Source organism: Sceloporus occidentalis, unplaced genomic scaffold, assembly GCF_023333645.1.
Source record: "Sceloporus occidentalis isolate IW3139 unplaced genomic scaffold, rSceOcc1.0.p SCAF_1, whole genome shotgun sequence".
Lineage (NCBI taxonomy): Eukaryota > Metazoa > Chordata > Lepidosauria > Squamata > Phrynosomatidae > Sceloporus > Sceloporus occidentalis.
Genome location: NW_028316981.1, coordinates 188,947,091 through 188,971,287, shown reverse-complemented (window position 1 = coordinate 188,971,287; position 24,197 = coordinate 188,947,091). Strand labels below are relative to the sequence as shown.

Here is a 24,197-nt window from a genome sequence, read left to right as displayed (position 1 = left end):
GATTTGCCAATAATGTATTGTTTTTTATCGATCAGGAAGAGCTTACTTAATTGTCTGTCAAAGAACCATGAAAGATCATAACCCTGATCATAGGATCTTCTCGTGTCTTTACTCTATAATCAGTTCTATCTATTTGGATTAATTCTTTATAGGAGATCCAATTCTATCTATTTGGATTAATTCTTTATAGGAGATCCAATTTGCGTCCTTTTTTGAATCTCTGGTCTCTTTTCTCAGGAACTTCATCTCAGCCCCCTTGGACACAGCTTTGGGACACCAAGTTCAAGAGCACTAGGACCTAATGGCCAACACAGAGGCCAAGCGGAGGGAGTTGGGCTCCAACAGAAAGAGGATGCAGAGATACAAGAACGCTTTGGTGAGTTGAGTTCTTGACTATTCGTTTCATCTGTGTCACTGCTGGGCCAGCTCTTGAAAGCAGGTGGAGAACATACTCTCCCAATTTAGCAGAGACACTCCTGGTTAATCCTCTGTCACCTCACTTTTTCAGGGGCTTTTAAAAATGTCCTGGTTGCTCTCTCATCCTCCCACTTTCCCCCTTCTCAGCTCACTTTAATTCCTGAATGCCATTCAGTTTGCACCCCATCAACTCAAAAGTGGGGAAAGGAGAGAAAAGAAGGAAGCGGGGCATTGCCCTTCCCAGGAGGCTGAAGCAAAAGCAAATTGCTGTGCTCTTCCTAGCTTGTGTGAGCTTCCTCATAAACAACTTTGGCCATCTCCACCGCCTTCTAGATTGCTTATCCACATGTGTATTGCTTTTCCAATCTGTGAAAAGTTGGGGGATATGAGAGAATGTCCCTGGATCTAAATTGGGGGTGGGCCCAGTTCCCTCAAGCCCAGAGTGCTTCCCAGAAATGTTTTTTAATAATGACATTTAGTTCTAAAATTTGGCAAGAAATGGCTAAATGCACCATAATTCTTTTGTGGCTAAATATACTATATGTGTTGGGATAGTGAGTATCTTAATCCATCCTCAGTATTCCAGACATGGCCTAAATTATATTTTTTATTATATTGAAAGGATTCAAGACAAACTGATCTCACAGGTAGTAGCTTTTTTCTTGCGGACAGCATTTAAAATTTATTTCCTGGACTGAATTCTGAAGTGATGAAATAATATTTGGAGGCACCATGTTCTTTCCTCCCCTTTTGCTTAGTCACGCTCTGGATGAGGGCTATTTTCTGTTGCAGGTGACTTTTGCGGATGTGGCTGTATATTTCACTGAGGAGGAATGGAAACTGTTGACGAAGAAGCAGAGACTGATGTACAATTATATAATGATGGAGAATTATGAGAATGTGGCCTCTGTGGGTAAGGAACCGGAATCCAATAGCATTATAGAATCATAGAGTTGGAATAGACCACAAGGGCCATACAGTTCAACCCACTTCTGCCATGCAGGAATACACATTCCAAGCACCATCCAGCCTCTGTTTAAAGGCCTCCAAAGAAGAGGACTCCACTAAACTCTAAGGGAGTATATATCACTGTGGAAGAGCTCTTACTACATAATTTTTTACGGCACACAACAGTATGGCAGTGGGGAAGGGGAAAAGTTCAGTAGATCTTCATTCTCCCTCCTCACCATAGAAATTCACTGGCTGACCTTGGGCAAGTCACTTGCTCTCAGCTTCAACTGCAACTCCTAGGTATTCCTTCATGGTAGGTTTTATCCATGGCAGAATTCCTGCTATTGCACTCCAACCTGCCCCTTCTTCGCTTTTGTGAGGCTCACTCTCTCACAGCCTCAGAGGCAGTACATGGCCAACTCTCTCTCTGAACCTCTCCCATGGTGATGGTAAGGGCCAAACCTATCATGCAATGATAACAATAATAGTAATAATAGGTAAGGAGAATGCAGAACATCCATGAGTGACAGAGTGTGACTTACCCATTGAGACCCTGTGGATTTACATGGCTGAGCTGGGATTAGAACTCTAGCCTCCCAGTTCACCATAGAAATTCACTGGTATTCCTTCATGGTAGGTTTTATCCATGGCAGAATTCCTGCCATCGCACCCCACTCTGTTCCTTCTTGAGGATTCCTGCTTGACAGAAGAGTATTGCCACTTGGCACCCCACCCCTCCCCTTCTCATCTGTGAGGGCCACACTGTCTTAGCTTCAGGGGCACCCCATGGCAAAACTCCTCTTTTTGTCCCATCTTCCAGTGCCATCCTGATGTTGAACAGGGGTCAGAAGGGGGTTGGACTGGATGGTCCTTGAGGGTCCCCTCAACTCTACCATTTCTTGTTGGGGCTTCGATCACAGTTTATTTGTTGAGACTGGGCTTTCCCTCCCCCCTTTTGTGTGTGTGCCTTCAGGTTTTTTTAAGCATAGGAATGTTGTTTAAACCTCTGCCAAACTTCCTTTTGAGATGGTAATTGAGTTTGAAATGCAAAGTACTTAGCGTAATTATTCGACTTGTCTTTTATTGTCATTCGAGAAATCTGTGAAAAATATTTCGCTAGCTGCTGAAAGGGAGAGAAGAAATCACCTTTTGAAAGTGGGATTTGTGGAACAAATATTTTTAAAAGAAATTCTCATCAAGTTCTCAATGAACGAGAAGAAAAACATTGGTTTCTCAAATCACTAGTTACCTGCTCCTAATAATGCAAATATTTGCAAGCTCTCCTCTCCGAGTTCCATGAACTTGACTATCTCTTGTACATACAACTCCAATCCAATCCACACCAATCCGCATGTGAGCTGTATACTGTATTGGTTGTGAGTCATCTCCTGGAGCCAAACAGCATGAAGCATCCTCTGCAGTTAGCTTCCATCATGACTTGGGCTCTGACTCAGGACTCTATGGCAGTCTCACAGGATATGATGCCACCTGTCAATCAAAATATTTCTACACATATTTAATAGAATATCCTTTGTCTGACTATCTGCTTTCACTGAGTCCCTTAAGGAAATTCCCCTCCAATCTCTTCTTTGTTAACTCCTATAAGTAAGTATACAATCGTTCTATGGATTTAGGGGCATAAGCAGCAGGGCCATGCTTGGGTTACTCACAGAAACTTTCTTAATTTTATCTCTAATAAGGAGGGGTTAATGAGAGCTAAATCATAGCGTAACAACCTCCTCGATTAAGTCTGATTTTCAGTCTCATATGTCATTGTCTTTCTTTACAGAAGAACATTTGAGTCATGAGAGAGTCCAGACAGGAAACAAGTCACATAAATGCCAGCATTGTAGGAAACGTTTTGCTTATGAGTCAATTCTTGTCAGGCACCAGAGAGGCCACACAGGAGAGAAGCCGTACAAATGCCAGCATTGTGTGAAATGTTTTTCTACGAAGTCATACCTAGTGTCGCATCAGAGAGTCCACACTGGACAGGAGCCATACAAATGCCAGCATTGTGGGAAATGTTTTTCTACGAAGTCATACCTAGTGTCGCATCAGAGAGTCCACACTGGACAGGAGCCATACAAATGCCAGCATTGTGGGAAATGTTTTTGTACGAAGTCATACCTAGTGACACATAAGAGAGTCCACACAGGAGAGAAGCCATACAAATGCCAGCATTGTGGGAAATGTTTTTCTACGAAGTCACACCTAGTGAAACATCAGAGAGTCCACACAGGAGAGAAGCCACACAAATCCCAGTAGTGAACTAATATTATTTTTGTCCATAATACAAAAAATATATTTTTAATCCAGTGGTGATAAGAAAAGGCTCTTTTGATTTTGCTTGTAAGGTTTGTCTGTCCATATGCCTGTATATATTTTAAAATTGTATTTTGTTAAGTTTAGGTTTTCATTGCTAATAGTATATGTAGATAATTACTTTGGGTTGTAAATTTGGCTGAGGATTGTGGGTCATGGTATAGGTTGGGTAGTTGGGGGTCTGGGATTTGTTATAGCTGGCTAGAATAGTCAGGGGAATGATAGCTTTTGCGATGTGTGGGATGTTGGCTGAAAAAAGTTGGAGGCTGATATTAACAGAAAGGGCTAGTTTGTGGGAATGGCAAAGGGGGGGCTTGTTTCATGTGGGGCATAGACTGTGGGAATTGGAGGTGGGGGCTAGGTTTGGAAGAGGGTGGAGTTTTAGGTTTTGGGGTTTTAATGTATTGTTTGGATTGGAGTGGTCAGTTCTGGCTTAAACACTGAATTTCTATGTCTTTTCAATAAAGTTCTTTGCTGTTTCAACACACCGGACTCTTTGATGCACAGAAGTTCTGAATTTGCCCCAAACTAACCCTTTGTTCTCTCCTCAGTCCTCAGCTCCATTTCCAGCCATAGGAACAGCAAAGGCAAACACACACATACAGAATACACTGAGAGACTTTATTTACAAAGCAGAGCCTTCCTTTCCTGCCTTTCCTGGGCTCCATTGCGACCTCTTCGACGTCTCCTCAAAAGAAGGAAGGAAGAGGAGGTCGCTAACCCCCCAGCACACTCCTTCCCTTCCCTCAAAGGCCGCCAGTGGAATAAAACAACAGCATGAGTAAGGCCCTGGCGATCCCTGCACAGGATCAGAAGGGGTCTTTGGATGTACAGTGCTACCTCGGGTTACGAAATTAATTCGTTCCGCGGCGCCGTTCGTAACCCGATACATTTCGCAACCCGAAAAGGCTTTCCGTTAGCGCTGGAAAGCCGCTAGCCGCGCTTCGCATTTAAATTTCGCGCCGAAATGAATTTCGTAACCCGAAAAATCTTTCGTTACCCGGAACAGTTTTTTCCAATATAACTTTTTCGTACCCCGGAAATTTCGTAACGCGATCAATTCGTATCCCGGGGTACCACTGTATTATCAACCATGACATCCTCTCTGAGATGGAACTAGGGGGGCACTGTTGTGTAGTGGTTCTGGTCCTTCTTGGGAGAGATGAACTCAAAAGGTGGTGACACCCTAGCTGTTCGCCTGTTGGGTCTATCAGGGTTCTGTTTTGTCCCCCATGCTGTTTAACATCTATATGAAAATGCCTGGAGAAGTCATCTGAAGTTTTGGAGTGTGGTGTCACCAATATGCTGATGACATCCTACTCTACCTTTTCCATCTGATTCCAAGGAAGCTTTCTCAATACTGAACCAATATCTGATGTCAGTAATGGATAAAGTCAAAAAACCTGAAAAACAACCCAGACAAGACAGAAATGCTCCTGGTCAATCAGAAGGCATTATCAGGAAATATGGACTCTGCCTGTGCTGGATGGTATTACACTTCCCCCTGGACTCTCAGGCTCACAACTTGGGTGTTCTCCTGGACTCAGCTCTGAGCCTGGATGCCCAGGAGTACATTCACACATTTGCACCAGCTGTGCCTGTTCCTTGAGACATCAGATCTGGCTTTTGTGACATACGCCTTGATTACATCTCCTTTGGACTACGGTAACGCACTCCATGTGTGGTTGCCTTTGGAAGTTATTCAGAAACTTTAGCAGGTTGAAAACGTGGCAGCCAGAATTCTGACCAGGGTCAGTTACAGGGAGCTCATAACTCCCTTGTTGAAACAGCTTCAATGGCTATGCTCATTTCCGGGCACAATTCAAAGTGTTGGCTATGATCTACAAAGCTTAGGTCCAGGCTATCTTAAAGACCTTATTTTCCCATGCAAATCTGCAAGAACTCTTGCAATCTTCAGGGATGCCTTTCTCTCGGTTCCGCAACCATCACAAGCTTGGGACACGAGAGACAACCTTCTCTCCCACCTTCTGCTCCCACCTGGCCTCCTTCCTGCTTTCCTCTCCCTGGCAGGCAAAACCCTTTTTATTTCAGCAGGTTTTTAATATGTAATGTAACTGTGTGAGAGAGACTTTTTTATTGGGTTGTGTATGTTTTATTTCTTTCTTACCTTTTGTATGTTTTTAAATGATTTTATATTCTTTTAATTGTGACTATTTAATTGTGACTGTTGCTTCAATAGTGGCTATTTTTGAGATTGCACTGTGGAATATGATTGGTTTCCTGCTGTGAGCCACCTTGAGTTCCAATCTGGGAGAGGAAGCATATAAATAAAATAAAGTTCTATGCGGAACGACAAGGCACACAGAATGTGCATGGAAGTCCAAGAACAGTGTTACTTGTGACACAGTTGGAGCATGAACACCTGCAGCCTGACCTTTACACCAGTTATCTTAACGCTATCTGATGTAAGGACAATTGTTTTCTTCCAGTGTGCCAGGGAATAGTGCCATATTTGTCCCTATTGGGTACAACTGTTTCTTTCTTTCTTGGAAACTATGTCAGAGACCAGCAGCTGATTGTGCATGAATCAGCACTGATCCAGGGACCACCGTTGGGTAGACTGCTTTGTAGGACGCTAACATCTCAGAAACAGAGGTACTTTGGATTAACCTCTTGCACACCAGCTGTAAAGGCTGAAGGAGAGGAAGCTCTGAATTTAAGCCAACTGATGAAGATCCTTGGTTCTCACCTACTGCAAGTCAGGTCTGTCATGTGAATGAACGGATAAATGTAGACTGAGCAAAAATATCATCTTGTGATGCTATCAACAGATACAAAATGCTCATGCAAACTATCCCACATAAGAAATAGCCTCTCTATAATTTATGTCACGTGACTGAATCTTTCTTACCTCACAGCAAGTCTCAGAAAGACTAAAAATCAATGGTACTGCTCAGCAGGTAGCAAAGTATGGATACTTTAATTGGCTAAGATTCTTTTTGTCTATTGTTTCTGTATCCCTCCCCCACCCACCCCAAAAGACAGGACAGCTATAGCACCACAATCTCCAGTTACCCTATGAGTTGATCTGATGCTGACTGAACACTCCCCTGCCCCCAATACCTGAGAACACTGACACTTGCACATCAGAACTAAAACTTTTTGAAGTCTCTCAACATCTGCTTTTAGAAAGCTGCCCCATGTTACACTGCATCAGGTAGAACACATCGCATCTCCAGCTGTGAATGCGCAACAAGTGTCCTCAGCTGATTTGGGATCCATGGTGGGGTAATAAATAAAGTGGTCCATGGTCAGGATCAGGAAGCCTTGTGGTCCGGGTGGCTTTTTAGCTTGTGGAACTTGACACTGTCTAGCTTCTCAAAGCGCTTGTCACAGTGCTCACAAGTGAAGTTGTACTGGACTTCTGAGGTATGCTTCTTCATATGCCAGTTGAGAGAGGCCCGCTGCCGGCACTGGTAGCCACAGATCTCACACCTGCAGAGAGAAGAGGCCATCAGACCTGTGCAATATAGGGCATGGAAGTAGCAGAGCTCATACCCCCACCCAATGCCATCACCTTGGGCATCCCAGCCTTCAAACAGCAGTCAAAGGGCACCAGGGAAGCCCTTAAAGAATTAGTACATTTTATTTCACAGCATGCACACCAGCCCACTTGCTATACTGTACCCCTAATGTGGGCATGCATCCCGGCTTGCATGCCAGCCCATTTGCTATATTGTACCCCCAATGTGGCAGAAGAGCCTTATGCAAGTAGCAGGGACAGAAGGTTCCACCAATGGAGGGACACTGTCATTCCCAGGGACAGTTTTAACACTTGGCTCCCAGTCAGAGAACAGTCTGTCAGGCTAATTCTATGGCTACAGATTTTAACCAGTGCTATCTTCCATACAGAGCCATCCAGTGTTGATGGAACTGTTACACATAACCTGCATGCATCTGAAAGCAATTCTTTGATTTCAGATATTATCTGGATAACTCAGTGGTCCCAAAACTGTTCTCTGTAAGAGATTTTGGACTTCAACTCCCAGAAGCCTAAACTATTTTCAACATGGTTGAGGGCTTCTGGGAATTGAAGTCAAAAATCTCTTAAAAGAGCACAGTTGGGGGACCAGTGGGATAACGTAATAATAACTGAAAGTTCATTCAGACATTTTATATTACAGTGGCCCCTCCGGATTCACAGCGCTGGCACTTGCGGTTTTAGTCATTTGCAAGGCCAAGGCTGTGGCTCCCTCTCCCCCCCCCCCCCTTACTGGCATCTTCCCCCTGGCACTGGGGACTTTAAGTGGAGCCTGGGCCATTGGGACTTGTAATCGGCCACGACAGCCATCCGGACTCTCTTTCCCAGCAGCTCGGGACCCGGCATGCACACGCCCCATCCCCCCTGCTGCAGCTGACATTCCACGCGCCCACTGGCTGTGGTGGAGGAGACAGGGTATGCACATGCCAGGCCCCAAGTGCTGCTGGGGCCAATTACAAGCCCCAGAGGCCTAGGCTCCGATTAAAGTCCCCAGCACCGGGGGGGGGGGGGGATGCCAGTAGGGGAGGGAATTTCACAAATAGTCAAGTCCCATTATCCCCAATAATGCCATTGGGAACAATGGGACTTGAATATTTGCAAAATTTCGGATTTGCAGGAGGACCTGGAATGTATCCCCTGCAAATCCGGAGGGACCACTGTATTATTATTATTATTGTTGTTGTTGTTGTTGTTGTGGGGATTAAACTAACAGCTTCTACCAATGCCTCCTTCCTCTTAGGAATAGAAACACCAAGCCATCTTCATGTTCCCCATCTCCACGGTGCTTGGCTCTACTCTGGTCTTTCTTCACTTTTATCTCTATATATTTAATGCTGCTGCATCCACATTTGTGGTACCACAAGGCTACACAGCACTTTCCCCCACCTCTCTTCAACTCTTTAGCCATCTCCTTGGAAAAGAGAAGGGGAAGAGCTGGTTAGTAGTGGTTCTGGTGGTGGTGGAGAAGGTGGTTTTCCTTGCTTTTTAACCCCAAGTTGTTGACAAGCAAGCCCTTTTGGGAAAAAAAAACATTTAAGGAGTTATCAGCTCTTCTTTAAAGCTATCTCTGTAGCTTGTGAAGCTAGTACACATAGGAAAGGACAACCAGAAAGGCTCTGCCCTGTCCTCTATTGCCAAGCTTCCCAACTCGCACAATGAAGGCAACAGCAAGCTGGTGCCAAAGACCTCACCCTAATGATCAGATGCTAGAGAATGGCTCAGCCCTGGGGCTTTCTATTCATGTCCCCACTCCAGGTCACTCACTGGAGAGGCGTCTCTCCTGTGTGTGTTCGGCGATGGACTTCCAGGTGGTTTTTCCGCTTGAAGGATTTTCCACAGGTTTCACAGGTAAACTCACGGATTCCTAAGAGGACAGAGGAGCAAAAGAAGTCAGGAAAGGAAGCATCTTATATTGGGGCCTCTGTTCCAAAGACCAGGCTGGAGAAAAGGAGGCAGACTGAGTAGGCTAAACTGCCTGATCTACAGGAGATCAATATTTAGAGAGGGTTTTGTCAATGTCAGTATATTCTCTGAGAAAAAGACAAGACAATGCAATACTAATATTCTGATGCCGCTGCTTCCATTCAGTAATAGCATGACATATGGAATGAGGTTCGGATAATCAGATTTAGAGACAAATAACAGTTTAGTTACTGAAGAAAAATATCCTATTTAATTAACCACTGAGTGTTGATGGAGCAGTAGATGCGGACTGAGGAAACCCACCAGGGAAGCCCTTACAGAACTAGGACAAATTAACATTTTATTATACTGTACGTTTTCTCCACACATACACCAAAAAACATGATTAAAAAGAATAACATGAGAAATCAACCTTATAAAAAATAGTAAAATACTGTAGAAGACTATTATTTTAATAGTACAAATAGAATAATAGAACTTGAGTGTGACTGGATGGAAAAAAAATGAGCTGAAACATCAGCAAACCTCCCCCAAATTTCCAAGTGGCCCTGAACAACTGCCTAACGGAGGCAGCGCAAAAAACAAACAAACAAAAAAACAGGAATGGGCTCAACAATCTCCCTCGTAGGCTGGCTGCAAATATTTTTGCCTAATTTATGAAAATATTAATATCTCCTTATATGATTTCAGCTTTTATTACATCATTCAAATTTTAAATGTGTAACTAAAGTCCTTTATTATACTAAATTTGTTCATTTTAAGAAAACTGCACAATGAAAACATTAGGGCGTTGTCTAAATACTTCAAAAAGACTAGTCCATACTGTGCACAGATTTGCCTGTCACTTAGACCCATCTGTAAATTGTGCTCACTCCTCCTTGGTTATGATGGGTTCCTCCAAAGTCTATACTTGGAAAGATGTTCTTCCTGTGCTCCATGTAGCTAACATTCTTCCTGTGCTCCGTGTAGCTAACAAACTATGACATACTTGCACCTTGAAGAAATGTACCTCAAAAGCATTCAATCTAACAAATAAAATTTGGCTTCAACAAACTGATTGGCTTCTAGTAAACAGCCTTTGTTGTTGTTGTTAATTGACCTCAAGTTGACTCAAGTTGACCCTGTGGATGAGACATCTCCAAGACCCCGGTCCTCCACTGCTCTGCTTGTCTTGTAGATTCATCCCCATGACCTCCCTAATTGAGTCTAGCCATCTGACATGCGGTCTTCCCATCTTCCTACTATCCTCAACCTTTCCTACCATTATTGTCTTTTCCAATGAGTTGTGCCTTCTCATGATGTGGCTAAAGTATAACAGCCGCCCTATAGGCTAATCAGATATCAAAAATATGTTTTCATTGAAACTCTTTTTTTGGGAAAGAACCATTCTTTATTCTTGTTTTGTTTTTGCTTTAGTACAGCAGAGAGATTATGAATATGGCAAACCACATTTATCAAGTAGTCAGAAATAATTCCCAGAAACTTATTTTCTCCAATTCCACCTCCTACAAGTACTCTTCCCTTCGATTCCAAGTGTTAGTTTAGTTGTTCCACATCATCTTCTGCTCAACTTGGGAGGTCACCTTGACATTGTCTGCTTCTTCCATTGCAGCACACACACAGCTACAGATGGACCTTTGTATCTGCGGGGGATCCATTCCTGACCCACCGCAGATACCAAAATCCAGGCATGCTCAAGTCTCATTTTAGTTAATGGAGGTGTGGTCGTGTGCAGGGGCTTGCTGTCTGCGGATGGTTAAATCCACAGATGGCAAGTCCACTGATACGGAGGGCTGGCTGTATTTGCAATCTCCTTTGCTGTAATGTATGTGCTAGGAAAAAACCTTCTTGTACAGACATCAAAGAGATCAGACATCAAAGTCTACACTTACATTGCATACATGCTCCAGAAAAGATACATTTATACCTACTATGACCCTTGAGCTTAAGCCACCTCAGAAAACATGACATTCTGAAAAAGACTGGTGACAAAAAAAACTACTACTTGGGAATCTATGCTATTTCTCAGTTTTAAAGTAAGTAATGGGAGACAAGAGAAATTTATTAACAGAGAGAATAAATTGCTTACACAGCTTAGTATACTAAGAAATGAGGGTAACTGTGTGCACTTAATACCGGGGGAAGAACTCATACACGAAAGAAAGAAAACCCTTGGTAATGCTTTACAGAAATGACAAGTAATCAGCTTTTAGACAAAGTTTAGTCAAGTGTCTTATAGGGACATTCCTTCTAGTGCTTTCCTCAGTGAACATGGTAGTTTAGCCCCAGAGCCTCTCCTCCTATATGCATCTTGCATCCCCTGCTGATCCTACCAGAACCCACTACTCACAAAATACATACTAAGTTTGGTGGTTGACACTTGTGACAAGAGTCATCTCTTCTCTGCTATTCTAGAGGAAAAAAAGGAGCCCCAATGTAGTAGAGAGGGAAAGCCAGTAAGAATGAATCCTAGCCTCACACCACCTAGGAGTCACAGAACTACAACAACTGTAAAATCCTATTTAGGGACTTCCTTTCAAGGCTATGAATATGTAATAATGTGGGAGATGAACACAGAACTATTCTAAGCTAAGATATAGAAGCAGAGGCATAGATGTACTATGGCCATGGCACCTTCACTGGTGGCAATGTACCTGAGTGAATGATCATGTGCCTCCGGAGATGGTTAGACAAGTAGAACTTCTTGCCACAACCAGGGTGGGGGCACACCTTCGTCTTTCCTTTCCGATGAACAAGATTCACATGATTCTGGAGAGAGAGAGAGAGAGGGGGGGGGGATGAACACTGCTCTTTGGAGGGACCTTACTGAGAAATTCTGGTTACCCCATCACAAAGACATGATCTGGCACCTATCTAGAATAGTCTGATGTCTTAATCATTGCCTCCATTGCTTTGCAAGCCAGAAATTATGCTTGGAGAAAATACTTCAGTAGTTATCATTTCCCGTTAATTCCCACAAAACATGCTGCGATGAGAGAGCTCAAACAAGATATCATGATTAAATGTACATTTGTAGCTACCTGCATATGTGTATTTCAAGTGAAATAAAGGAGGCCTAAAGTGGAAAGCAGGCAATCCACAATTCCTACCAATCAAAGTTGTCCTGCTAATCACCAGGTCCTCAACCTGGAATGTAGATTAGGAGTCAATATGAAGGACATAGGAACTGTACCTGAAAACTGCTAAGCGCTACATAGACCTGGGTGCAGCCCTCGTAGGGACAATGGAACATCTCCAACATGCCATCTGCATCCATCACACGGCCTCTTTTGCTTCGTCTCCTCCTAACAGGGAGAAAGAAAACTGTCTGTACAGAATTCAAAAAGCACAGCGATTTTCCAAATCAGTTTTAATGTTGCAGAGCCAAAGTCTCAGAAACAAGACATCCCTGGATCTAGAAGGGGATTCCAGTAATAGGAGTATAAAGCTTCTCCAACTGATCACAGCTTCTTGATCATAACCACAACCCAGTTCCACTATCCATGTATGTTTTGTCATAGTCAGTCAATTCACACAGGTGTAGAGTTTTGCAAGGGTATTAATATTATTTTATGTATTTTATTTATTTATTGGATTTATATCCCACCTTTCTCCTGGGACGGGATCCAAAGCAAATCATGTCACACACTATCAACAAGAAAAAGAAACTCATGATCTTTTAGGGTTAGAATAAATGCAAGCTTATCTATAAAATGATATATACTTGGTACATAATCTCCAATAAGTTAGCTAAAATGCATACAGATATATTGAACCTATGTAAATGTAAAGAACAAGTGGGAATCTAATAATAATAACAACAACAACAACAACAACAATAATAATAATAATTTGTTTATTTATATACCGCTTTTCCTCGAGATCAAAGCGGTTCACATCAGGTAAAACATTCAATTACAATCATAAATATTCAATAAAATTATCTAAAATAAGAAATTAAATGGTCAAAATTATAGGCTATCAAGTATCTTAATCTAATTGGGGAATATTTCTCTAAAAAGAGTTGGGAGGGTATGCTTGCTGGAAGAGACAGGTTTTTAAAGCCTTTTTAAAGGCTTCCAATGTACCACTAGATCAAATCTCCTCCGGGAGTGCATTCCAGTGAGTTGGAGCTATCATTGTGTAAGCTCTTTGGTGAGTCGTTGCCAATCTCACCTTGGGGTGTTCAAGCAACAATTTCCCTGTTGTTCTGAGAGTGCGGGGCGGATTATGTAGGGAGAGGCGTTCCCTCAAGTAACTCGGGCCCAAGCCATGTAGGGCTTTAAAGGTAATAACCAACACTTTGTATTGGGACCGGAAGCGAATTGGCAGCCAGTGAAGAGATTTTAACACGGGGGTTATATGATCTGACCTAGCTGTACCCATGACCAATCTGGCTGCAGCATTTTGAACCAACTGAAGCTTCCGAACCTGATACAAAGGTAGCCCCATGTAGAGCGCATTACAGAAATCCAAACGAGAGATTAACGGTGCGTGTACTACAGTTTCTAGGTCCTTTAGATCCAGACAGGGACGCAGTTGGCGTATCAGCCGAAGCTGGTACCAAGCACTCTTGGCCATCGCATCTATTTACTTTTATGATGGAAATGTAGGAAGGTAAAGAGATTTTGGTTCAAAATTAATTTAAAAATATAAAAATCCTGGGATTTAAAATTTGTTTGAAACTGGAACTATATTTATTAGAAATGGTGGATTTAGAGAACACTAAAAAATGAAAACAAAGAAATTTGATAAATTATTTGGTAACAACAGCAAGATTGATTCTCGTGAGAAAGTGGCAAACCAATCAAATTCCAACATGTATGGTCTGGATAGAAAAAATAATTGAAATGGCCCAACTAGATAAAATGGACACTTTGGTGAGGAGAAAGCAAACATATATATTTATAAGAAACTGGAAACTATTTATAGAATATTTTAAACAACTAAATGGAAATATTAGCATAACAGAGTTTGATAGCTAGGTAACTGGAATTTGTTTTTGTTTTTCAGTACATTTTGTTTCTTGCCTCTCTCTTTGTATTTATGTATACTATGGAATGTGGAATAATCTTAATAATAGGGTAAATACTTAGATTGTATTATTACTAAGAAACTACATAGAGATTAAGCAGGAAGTTTCTTTTCATTTTCTTTCTTTTTTTCTTTCTGGTTTTTTTTTTTTTTTGAAGGAGGAAAGGAGGTAGGGGTTAGGAGTTGTTGTTATATGGCCATACAGCAGACACAAAACAAGTACAGTGCACCCTTCCCAAATGCATATGCTGGAGCCCCATTAGAAGTAATGGGGCTCGTGCCTGTGCTGTGGGGCGCGGGCACACCCCATTACTTCTTCCAAGCGCACTGAGGCTTCTTCAAGCGCAGGATTCAAGCGTATGATGGAAGCCATGTATGGTGCACCCGCATATAACGGAGGTGCACTGTATTTCCTACAGCCTGTGTTCTAGAGCAAGCAGAATCCACAAGCAGCACCCACTCCTTTCCCGCGAACACAGTACTCAAGACAGCCACAGCCCCCTTCTGCTGCTCACTCACTTTTCAGGTTCCTTGGGAATCTCATAGATAATGGATGACATGTTGCTGCCCTCTGTCTCCGCCTCAGGTTCAGGCTCTGGTTCCAACCCCTCACTCTCATGGGATGCCTCTAGGTCACAGGGCATCTCTATTTCTGTTGGGGGCTGTGGCTCCTCTTTTCTGAGCTCAAAAAGCTCCTCATTTTCTGTTGACAACCACAAAACAAAACATTAACTCTGAATGCTGGAACTTTCTCCCTGGAGATTCCAGGGCCTTAGGAAGGCTGCAGTTGGGTATATGGAGGTGTTGTCCATGGGCCAGATATGTTTTGAAGTTTTCCCTGCAGGAATCTTTTACATCTGGTCATGCAGGCGTTCACAAAAGTAGTGAAAAGAGGACTGAAAAGGACATAGCAAAGCAGTAAACAAAAAGGAGACACGCTCCACGTGCTCTAGGATGGTCAACTGTTTCATAGAATCATAGAGTTGGAAGAGACCACAAGGGCCATCCAGTCCAACCCCTGCCATGCAGGAAATCACAATCAAAGTTTATTCAGTGTTAAAAGCCCAACACATTTTGGCCACAAGGGCCTTCAAAGGAAATCAATGGAGTTGTACACACTGAATGGCCAAAACACATTGGGCTTTTAACACTGAATAAACAGTTGACCATCCTATAGCACATGGTGCTTGTCTCCTCTTTGTTCGCAGCCTTCCCAAAATGCCAGAAATTCAATGTTGTGGTTAGTCTTCTGGGCTTGGCCTTGGCTAGCACCACCAGTAAGTTGGAAGGGATGAATGTGGGAAGCAGAGGGAAGAAGCAACACACGCCACTACAAAAAGTAAGTATGAAAGCCTTCATTCTTTGGGGGGGGGGGGAGGAGGAACCACTTGCTTTAACACCCCAGACCCCAGGAAGACTAGGCAAAGATGTGTTACAAAGGATGGTTCTTTTCTTCTCTTAGGACACTGGCAACTAACACTGACTCTTTTCAGGTTAGCAAACTTTCCAAGATTTTAAACAGATACGCCAAATCCAAAACTCCTTCCATTTTTCATGTGCTAAATATACACTTCCAACAGCCCATTTTATTTCAAAATGGACCATTTCAAGCAATTATGTGCTTCCTAACAAATATGCTTGCAAAGGCCAACTTCAACTTCCCATACCATGAATGTTTCACAAGCAGTTGCTGGCCATTTTGTAGCCTGGCTCCTAGAGAATGATTTTGCTTCTCATGCCACAGCTTTTTTTCATTAGGCTCCTTCTGCAGGTACTGCCACTACTTCATCCATTAGAGGATTAAACCTGGGCACCTTAACACAAAGGGACAGAGAGACCACAGCTGGACCACTTGAAAAGAGGCAGCCAGGTAAATAGTGGAGACTACCTTTTTTGGTTTCGATGTATTCCATGCTCTCCATGTTACTGGGATGTCCACTCTCAGGCTCTGCCTGAGTATAAGCTGCTACTCCCTCAATCATGGTGCAGGGCAGCTCCTCTCCGGCCGTGTTGGTGACATTCAGCTGGATTCCCTCAGCTGTGAGGGCATCATAGCCGGGTCCAGCAATGATGATGACCTGCGAGCCTTGCACCATGCCCTGCACGGGACAGTTAGCCACCACTTCGCCAATTGTCTCTTGTGTAACATTTTCAAACAGAGTTCCATGCCCTGAGCTCATCTGCATGGGCACTGGCACGCATACCACCGTTTCCATTGTTTCTGGGCCATTCAGGGACAGATCATGATCCACATTAGCACCCTGTTCTGCTGTCAGGTTCTCAATATGGTGCTCAAAGGGAATGTGGATGCCATCCTGAGTGATAAGCCCACTGGCATTCTCGCCTTCTGTATTTCCTGGTGGGAGTGCCAGCGGCTGGGCCTGGGTCTTCCGGCTCTCAGGCTGTTCCTCTGCCTCAGAGCTGGAGCTCTCCTCTGAAGATCCAGAGCTCCCAACCCCTGTGCCATTAGCAACTGCAAAGGGGAAAAGCATAATAGCAAAATGAGGAGAGATTGTCTTATTCACCACAAAGCAGGTAAAAATATACAGCTATACTCCCACCAGCCTACACTTCACTCAGGAAATCATTGCTCAGGAAATCAACAAATCAGGAGACACTTTTTACAAACATAGCAAACATTCCCATCAAGTCACTGTATACTTCAGTAGCAGCAAGGGCAAAGCCAATGTCAAGAAAAGGACTAAAATTATATCAAGCATTACAGTTCCATTATAAAAAAATTAAGGTGCTGCTTCCACTTTTGAAGTACTGTGTACAGACTTTTCATATAGCTTCAAAAAGAATATGAAAGTGCTGGAGAAAGTACAGAAAATAGCAGTTGAAATTATCAGGGTGACAAACATTTGCCTTTCAGGAAAAAAAAGTCAAAAAACCTGCACAGCATTGAAAAATTAGGCAAAGGGAAACAAACAGTGTTGTTAAAATGCTTTTCTCTCTCTTTGTACTCTAACACTCAGGATCATTCAGCAAAATGAACTCAAGCAGTTTGATGAAATGTGCTTGTGAAAGCCATCTGGAGAAAAAGATTATTGATAGACCTGAAAAAAGCTAAAACTGGAACTTCTGTATTCAGCGATACTATTTCACAGCAAACTCTTCTATTCAGGGAAAGTGTAATGAAGACAGAAAAAAGCACTCAACTGTAAAATGGTGTCCGCAAATCGCAGCCTACTTTACTGATTTCCAAACTGAGCAACTAGCTGTGAGATCTGTCAGAAAACAGCTGTCTGCTCACTGGAATGCCATAAAAGCAATCACCATGCTTACCCAAGAAAAGAACACTGTAGGGCTTTCCCTTGAAGAAAGCATCATAGCTCTCTCTACATACTCACCGTTGTCACACTCATTCTCAGAGTCACTGAGGGGCTTAAGGGGAGAGTGAAGGTCCTGGAAATAGCGGTGTCCTGCTTCACACTGCCACACAGCTGTGGTGTACATCCCAAAGGTGGGGTCCAGCTCTGAGAGGTGAGGCTCATAAGGGCAGCGGTTCTTGTGGTCTTCGTACCAGATCACAGTGTTCTTCAGGCAGTTCACATTCCGCCTTCTTCCTTGGAACATGGGACAATGGGGGCAGGGGGAGGAAGAGAAGAACATTTGAGAAGCACAGAACAGAAGGGTTCTACAAACAACTTAAAGGCAGAACTTGTGCCCACTGATATCTGAATGCTGAACAGACTGTCCATGTAATAACTTCTAAACAAACATATACTGTATTCACTCATTTTATATGCATAAAAAATAACAGGGACCATTAGGAAAAGCATTTTGGCTAAAATAAAACAGCTACAAAAGTACTGAGAATGGAAAGCCCACTTAATGAAAAAAAAACCTGGAAGGTCTATGCTGTGGTGAGAATAGCAGTGAAGGAATAATACTTTTCTGCCAACATTGTGCCTGCACAGTGACATCCAGCAGAGCTACCTTGAGTTGTCTGAGGCCTTTTACACTCTGGCCCACACATGCACATGCTGTGATGAAGACACTTTGCACATAAATTAACTCTGACTTGAATACTATAATTGATACAGGTCTAATGGATAACTGTGGTTGCTGCTTGTCCTGTATTATTGGGTAAGTTTCAATTTGTGCAGCCTAAAGATGTGGACAAGATCTATGGATCAGTGAGAGTCACTACATATATACTGGATCCTTGCCCTTTCTAGCTTCTGAAAGTAGCTAGAAGGAGATTGGCCAAGTGAGCAAGGGGAGGGATGAATGTCTTGCTACAGCAAGAGAAGTTTTCATCCTTCCTAAATGAGGCTGGGATGAGGCTGTTAGTAAAATAAAAAAGCCTCCCTTTTTGGGCAAGGTTCTGAAGTGTGTGGTGGCCTCCCAACTACAGGAGTTTCTGGATGAGATGGATTATCTGGATCCATGTCAGTCTGGTTTCAGGCCTCGCTATGGGACAGAAACTGCTTTGGTCGCCTTGGTGGATGACCTACTCAGGGAACTGTACAGGGGGAGTGTGTCCCTCTTGCTTCTGCTGGACCTCTCAATGACTTTTAATAACTTCAACCATTGTATCTTTCTGGGGTAATGCAATGTTCCAGTCTTTCTTGGAGGGACAAGAAAGGACAAACTCAGGTGGTGCTGGGGGACTCTTGTCTGATTCCTGGTCCATCAGGGTTCTGCTTTGTCCTCCATACTGATTAACATCTATATGAAAACACTTGGAGGTCACCTGGAGTTATGGGATGTGGTGTCACCAATATGTTAATGACACTCTACCTCTCCTTTCCATCTGATTCTAAGGAAGCTATCTATATCTGAACCAATATCTATCGTCAGTAATAGACTGGATGAGTCCAAAAAAACTGAAACTTAATCCAGACAAGACAGAGGTTCTGCTGGTCAATCAGAAGGCATATCAGGGAATAGGGACTCTGCCTGTGCTGGATGGTGTTACACTTCTGTGGAATCATGGCTTGGGTGTTCTCCTGGACTCAACTCTGAACCTGACTGCCCAGGTTTCAGCAGTGGCCAGGAGTTTATTTGCACAGCTAAAACTGGTGTGCAAGTTGCACCCGTTTCTTAAGATGTGAGATCTGACACATGCCTTCATTATATCCCATTTGGACGACTGTAACATACTCTCTGTGCAACTGTCTTTGGAAACTGTTTGGAAATTTCAACACATCCAAAATGCTGAGTTCAGAATGCTGACCAGCACCAGTTATAGCAAGCATACATAACTCCCTTGTTAAAACAACTTCACTGGCAACCAATTCATTTCTGGACCCAATTCAAAGTGCTGGTCTTGACTTACAAAGCCTAATAATAATAATAATAATAATAATATCCCGACTCTCCCTTCTGGGATCTAAGCGGGTAACAGCAGTCCAATAAAACAGATATACAGACAATAATAAAAATTCTCTAATTCCCTTAACCCTCCCTCCTTCTGCTAAAAATTAAACATAAACATCAAGATACAATACAATATCCCCAGCACAGTGTACTTAGTTACAAATTTTGTAACTAAGGATTGACACAGGTCGAATTATTCCAAGAGACCATCAGCAGAGGCGGTGAAAGAGTGAATGGATCTGTTTCATTAATTCAGCTGGAAAGGTCTGCCGGAAGAGATCCATGTTTATCGCCTTTTTAAACGCCTCCAAAGATGTAATATGGCAGATCTCTTCCGGCAGGTCATTCCATATTTTAGGAGCGGCAGCTGAAAAGGTCCTCTGGGAAGTCACCACCAGCCTGGTTTTCTTTGTCTGGAGTAGGTTCCTCCCAGAGGACCTGAGTGCGCGGGAAGGATTATATGGGAGGAGGCGTTCCCTCAAGTATGTACCTATATGGCTTAGGTCCAGACTAACTTAAAGACCAGACTATTTGAAATATCACATCTGCCCATACAAACCTTCCAAGAACTCTATGATCTTGGTCCACAATCCTCACAGGCTCGGTTGGTGAGGACATGAGAGAGAGACTTCTCAGTGGCTGCTGCCACCTTCTGGAATTCTTTTCTACAGCTAAACTAGCTCCATCTCTGCTTTCCTTTTGGCAACAAAGACACTTATGTTTAAGCAGGCTTTTAATGTATAAGCAGGAGAGCTTTTTAATTGGGATGTTTTATCTTTCTTTTAAACTCTGTATGTCTTTTAAATAATTTTATATTGTTTTGAATGGTGATTTTGTTTTTTAAATATTATTTTGACTTTTGAAATGAATCTTTCTGGGAGCCACTTTGGGCATACAATGTGGTGAAAGGAAGTATAGAAATGAATGAATGAATGAATGAAAATCTGAACTGAATAATAGTATATTCTTATAGACTAAATGACACTATAACCGTGTCTTATTTTATAGCTTCAAATGTGAAATAAGCCCATCTGAATAGTTGCTTTTGTTTGTTTGTTTTTTAAAAAGTGGCATTTAACTCCAGTGAAATTAGAAGAATTCTACAATAATAAATTCAGCCACTGGAAAGTCCCCCTTTTGTAGAGCAAAAGAGGAATGCAGAATTGGTTTTGAGTTTTACTAGCAAAAAGAGACTGGGAGGATGGAAAACTAAGTGCTGTGAAACTGTAAGATCATTTTGATCTGATTATGCCATGTTACGTTTTATCAGCTGGATAAAATAGGCTTCTGATGAACTTTTAATGATGACTGGGCTTCTGATGAGCTTTTAAGAACTATCATTTGTACTGAACAAACTATTTTCCCTATTCAAAACGTTCAATGCTTTACATGCCAGGTTAGGCTGTGCAATACTCCAATATCCAATATCTTCAGAAACCCTTGTTCTGAAGCTCATGCAAGTGATCCTTTCTAGTCTTTGCGGAGAAGATCATTCAGTCAACATCATACATTATTTCAGATTTATCAATAAAAATACATGTACTTACTTTTCTTTCTCTGTGGCTCATATGGCATCTGTTCCCATGGTTTTCTGTGAGTAAAGAAATGTCAGTATATTTTATTTATTTGCTTATTTGCTTAATTTATCGCGCCCCCCCTTCCCTATATACTGCAGCATTCATGAGATCATCAGGGACAAATGCAATGGTTTGTTTACAAAAAAAGGCCTAATCTCAACAAGACAAACATGGGAGGCTTTGAAGAGTCTCTTCTCGCACAATTTCTATGAAACAGTAATCCATTAATATTCCCATTAACAGAGAGGTCAAGGAAGCTGAGAAATGAGAGTGCCCCATACAAAGCCTCGCAGCATGATCACCATTTTGCTCTCTAGTCTCTCTGAGTAAGACAAAAACTGAAGGATGGGAAATCTGAAACATCTAATCATGCTTCCCATCCCTTCTCCTCACAGTCCCTTCAATTAGCAAATAAGAGCTCCATTGAGAACATTATGAATGCACTGATTTTTAATCTTTGACTTTAAAACATAATTTTTAGCACCTATATACACAAAAGCATTCCAAGTTGTTTGTTTAGGTTTTTGTTTATTTGTTCAAGCAGAGTTTTTGAGATTTTTGAGAACAACCAACATTAGGCACTTTCAGAACATCCTATTTGCATGAAATATGTATGTTCAACCTAAGCACGAAGTCTGTAAAAGTTCAATTTCTATTTGGGGATACCTTCGGAGGTTTCAGATGCAGCATATCACAGGTTACCCTGGTAGCTGCTAATAGATGACTATGGAAAAATCCACATTATGATGTTAATGTGACTCATTCAAGATTACCAATTTCATTTTGATCTACTCTTGCATAGCAATGACCATGCTGCATACAAAAAAATTCAGTGGTGTACAGTTGTCCTTTTCCTTATGCGGGGGATCCATTCCGGACTCCCCCCCCGCGTAAGGGAAAAAAATGAGGATGCTCAAGCCCCACTCAAATGAATGGGGCTTGCACCTGTGGTGGTGCAGAGGTGGCGTGCAGGGCGCATGCCACGAGAGCGCGTGCTATTGTTTTCCTCCCTCCCTTCCGGCGCAGAAGGCTCTCTTCCTTTTGAGGCGGCTTCCAGCGTATGCTGAAATATTCCTGCAGCTTTTGCTACTACTTATCCTGCAGCTGTGTTACTTGATCACAGGACCTCACAGGGATAAAAGGGACTGATGACAGGCCTAACAGAAGTAGCAGTAGCCTTCCATGCCCGACCCCTCTCAAAACACACTGATGTGATTCCTTACCAGCAACAACCGTATGCATATTTACTTAAAGATGTTTTCTCAAATGTGGCTCTCTCCCAAAGCGGTGGCAGCTGATGGTTCCTATGTCGGTGAGTGCCAAATCCATTCCAGGTTTCGATCCAGGGTTTAAAGGAGTTTCCCCTACTCTTGAATCAATTCAGCACCCTGGGCAGCACCTTTAAAGCTAACCAAAATCTGGAATTGATTCAGTGCCCCAAAGACATGGGAGCAACAACCTGCCACTGCTGCTCACCCTGCTACTGAAATCTGTGCACTTAAAGCTGTATCAATACTTGCACAATAATATGGATCGCTAGCAATGTGGACTCCGCTACTTTCATCACTGTTGTTCATGGGCCCCAACAGATCATTATGCTCCTCTAAGCCCTTCAGGGTCTGGTGTGACTGCTGCTGCACTGGATTGTGAAGCCAGATCTCCTCCACAGCAGCTGCCAAGGAAGGCAGCACTGTGGCCTCTGGAGATGGGCTCCAATGAGGCTGCTGGACAAGTGGGAAAGAGCTGGAAGAGACCGGAAAGGCCATCCAGTCCAATGCCCTTCTGCCATGCAGGAACACTGAATCAAAGCACCCCTAACAGATGTCCATCCAGCCTCTGCTTAAAGACCTCTGAGGAAGGAGACTCCACTACACTCTGAGGAAGGAGTGTCTTCCACTGTCCAACAGCCCCGACTGTCGGGAAGTTCCTCCTAATGTTGAGGTGGGATCTCTTTTCCTGTAGTTTGCATCCACTGTTTGCTCTAGCAGCTGTGTCACTCTCACTGGCACCTGGGTGGCAACCTCCCTCTGGGGTGTCACTTGGAGGGATCAGCAGCCCCTGCCCCCTGCCAGAGCAGCCAGAAGATCCAGGGTGTGAGCCATCCAGGGCAGAGATCCACTGTGCAGGAAGGATTGGGAAGGAATGAAGGAGGAAAGGAAGGAGAGAAGAAAAGGAGGAGGGAGGGACGGAGAGCAGGAAAGAGGGAAAGAAAGGCGGGAAGGAAGGAAGGAAAGGAAGGAGAAAAAGAAGGAAGACAAGGAGACAAGGAAGGAAAGACATAAATGAGGATGGAAGGGAAGAAGGAACAAACGAGGGAAAGAAGGAAGGAAAAGGGAAAAAAGGAGGGAAGGAAGGAAAAAGAGAATGATGGACAGAGGGAAGGAGGGATGGAAGGAAGGAGGAAGGAAGGAAGAAGGGAAGGAAGGATGGAAGCGTGGCTGGCGAAGGGCCCTCTCCCTGCCTCCGCTCACCCTCGTCTCCCTGCGCGCTGCTCCCTCTCGAGCTCCAGGAGGTAGGCGGCCAGCTTGGCGTCGCTCCACCCGCTCCTCTGCCGGAGGTCGACCCAGGGCCCGTGGGACTCGCCCAGGTAGACCCTCCGCACGTCGTACTTCTTGCGCGACTCCAGGCGGCGCCGGACGCGGTCGGACTCCGTCAGCCGCGGCCTCCCGCGAGCCTTCCGACCCAGGCGGGCCTTCCGCGGGCCTCCTCCTCCTCCTCCTCCGGCGCCCGCCTCCTCCTCCTCGCCTTCCTCCTCCTCCTCCTCCTCCTCGGGCTCCCCGCCGCCGCCGCCGCCGCCGCGCTCCGAGTCGCTCATCCCCTCCAGGTTTCCAGCGAACTCTTCTTCGCGGAAGGAAACCCGTCCGGAGAAGCGGCAGCGGCGGCGGCGCACGGCAGTGACGTCAAACGCTGTGATGACGGCTGCGCACGGCAGTGACGTCAAAGGCCGCGACGCCCTCATCTGGGTCGCCTGCTGCGACGCTTCCCTGAGGAGCCGCTCTAGCCGGACGGATTCCATAGAGACGAGAGAGAAAAAAGCCTTTACTGTACTTACTTATAGCCCGCTTTTCTGTCAAGGACAATCGAAGCGGCTTACAGTTGAAAATCCACACAACCCCATTCCATAGATACGCACACACACA

The 24,197-nt window shown here is 43.7% G+C and overlaps 1 protein-coding gene across 1 annotated transcript; it reads right to left on the bottom strand.

The window, feature by feature from the left end:
* Positions 1-6,684: 6,684 nt before the first annotated feature.
* On the bottom strand, positions 6,685-23,949 carry ZNF653 (zinc finger protein 653). The gene is made up of 9 exons (XM_089487489.1): positions 23,529-23,949; positions 21,028-21,071; positions 17,506-17,721; positions 16,041-16,625; positions 14,672-14,855; positions 12,312-12,423; positions 11,773-11,887; positions 8,960-9,059; positions 6,685-7,149 (listed from the first exon to the last, which is right to left on the bottom strand). Exons 1-9 carry the CDS (start codon positions 23,870-23,872, stop codon positions 6,972-6,974), a joined length of 1,878 nt encoding a protein of 625 aa, XP_089343615.1. The 5' UTR covers positions 23,873-23,949; the 3' UTR covers positions 6,685-6,971.
* Between the last annotated feature and the right edge of the window lie 248 nt (positions 23,950-24,197).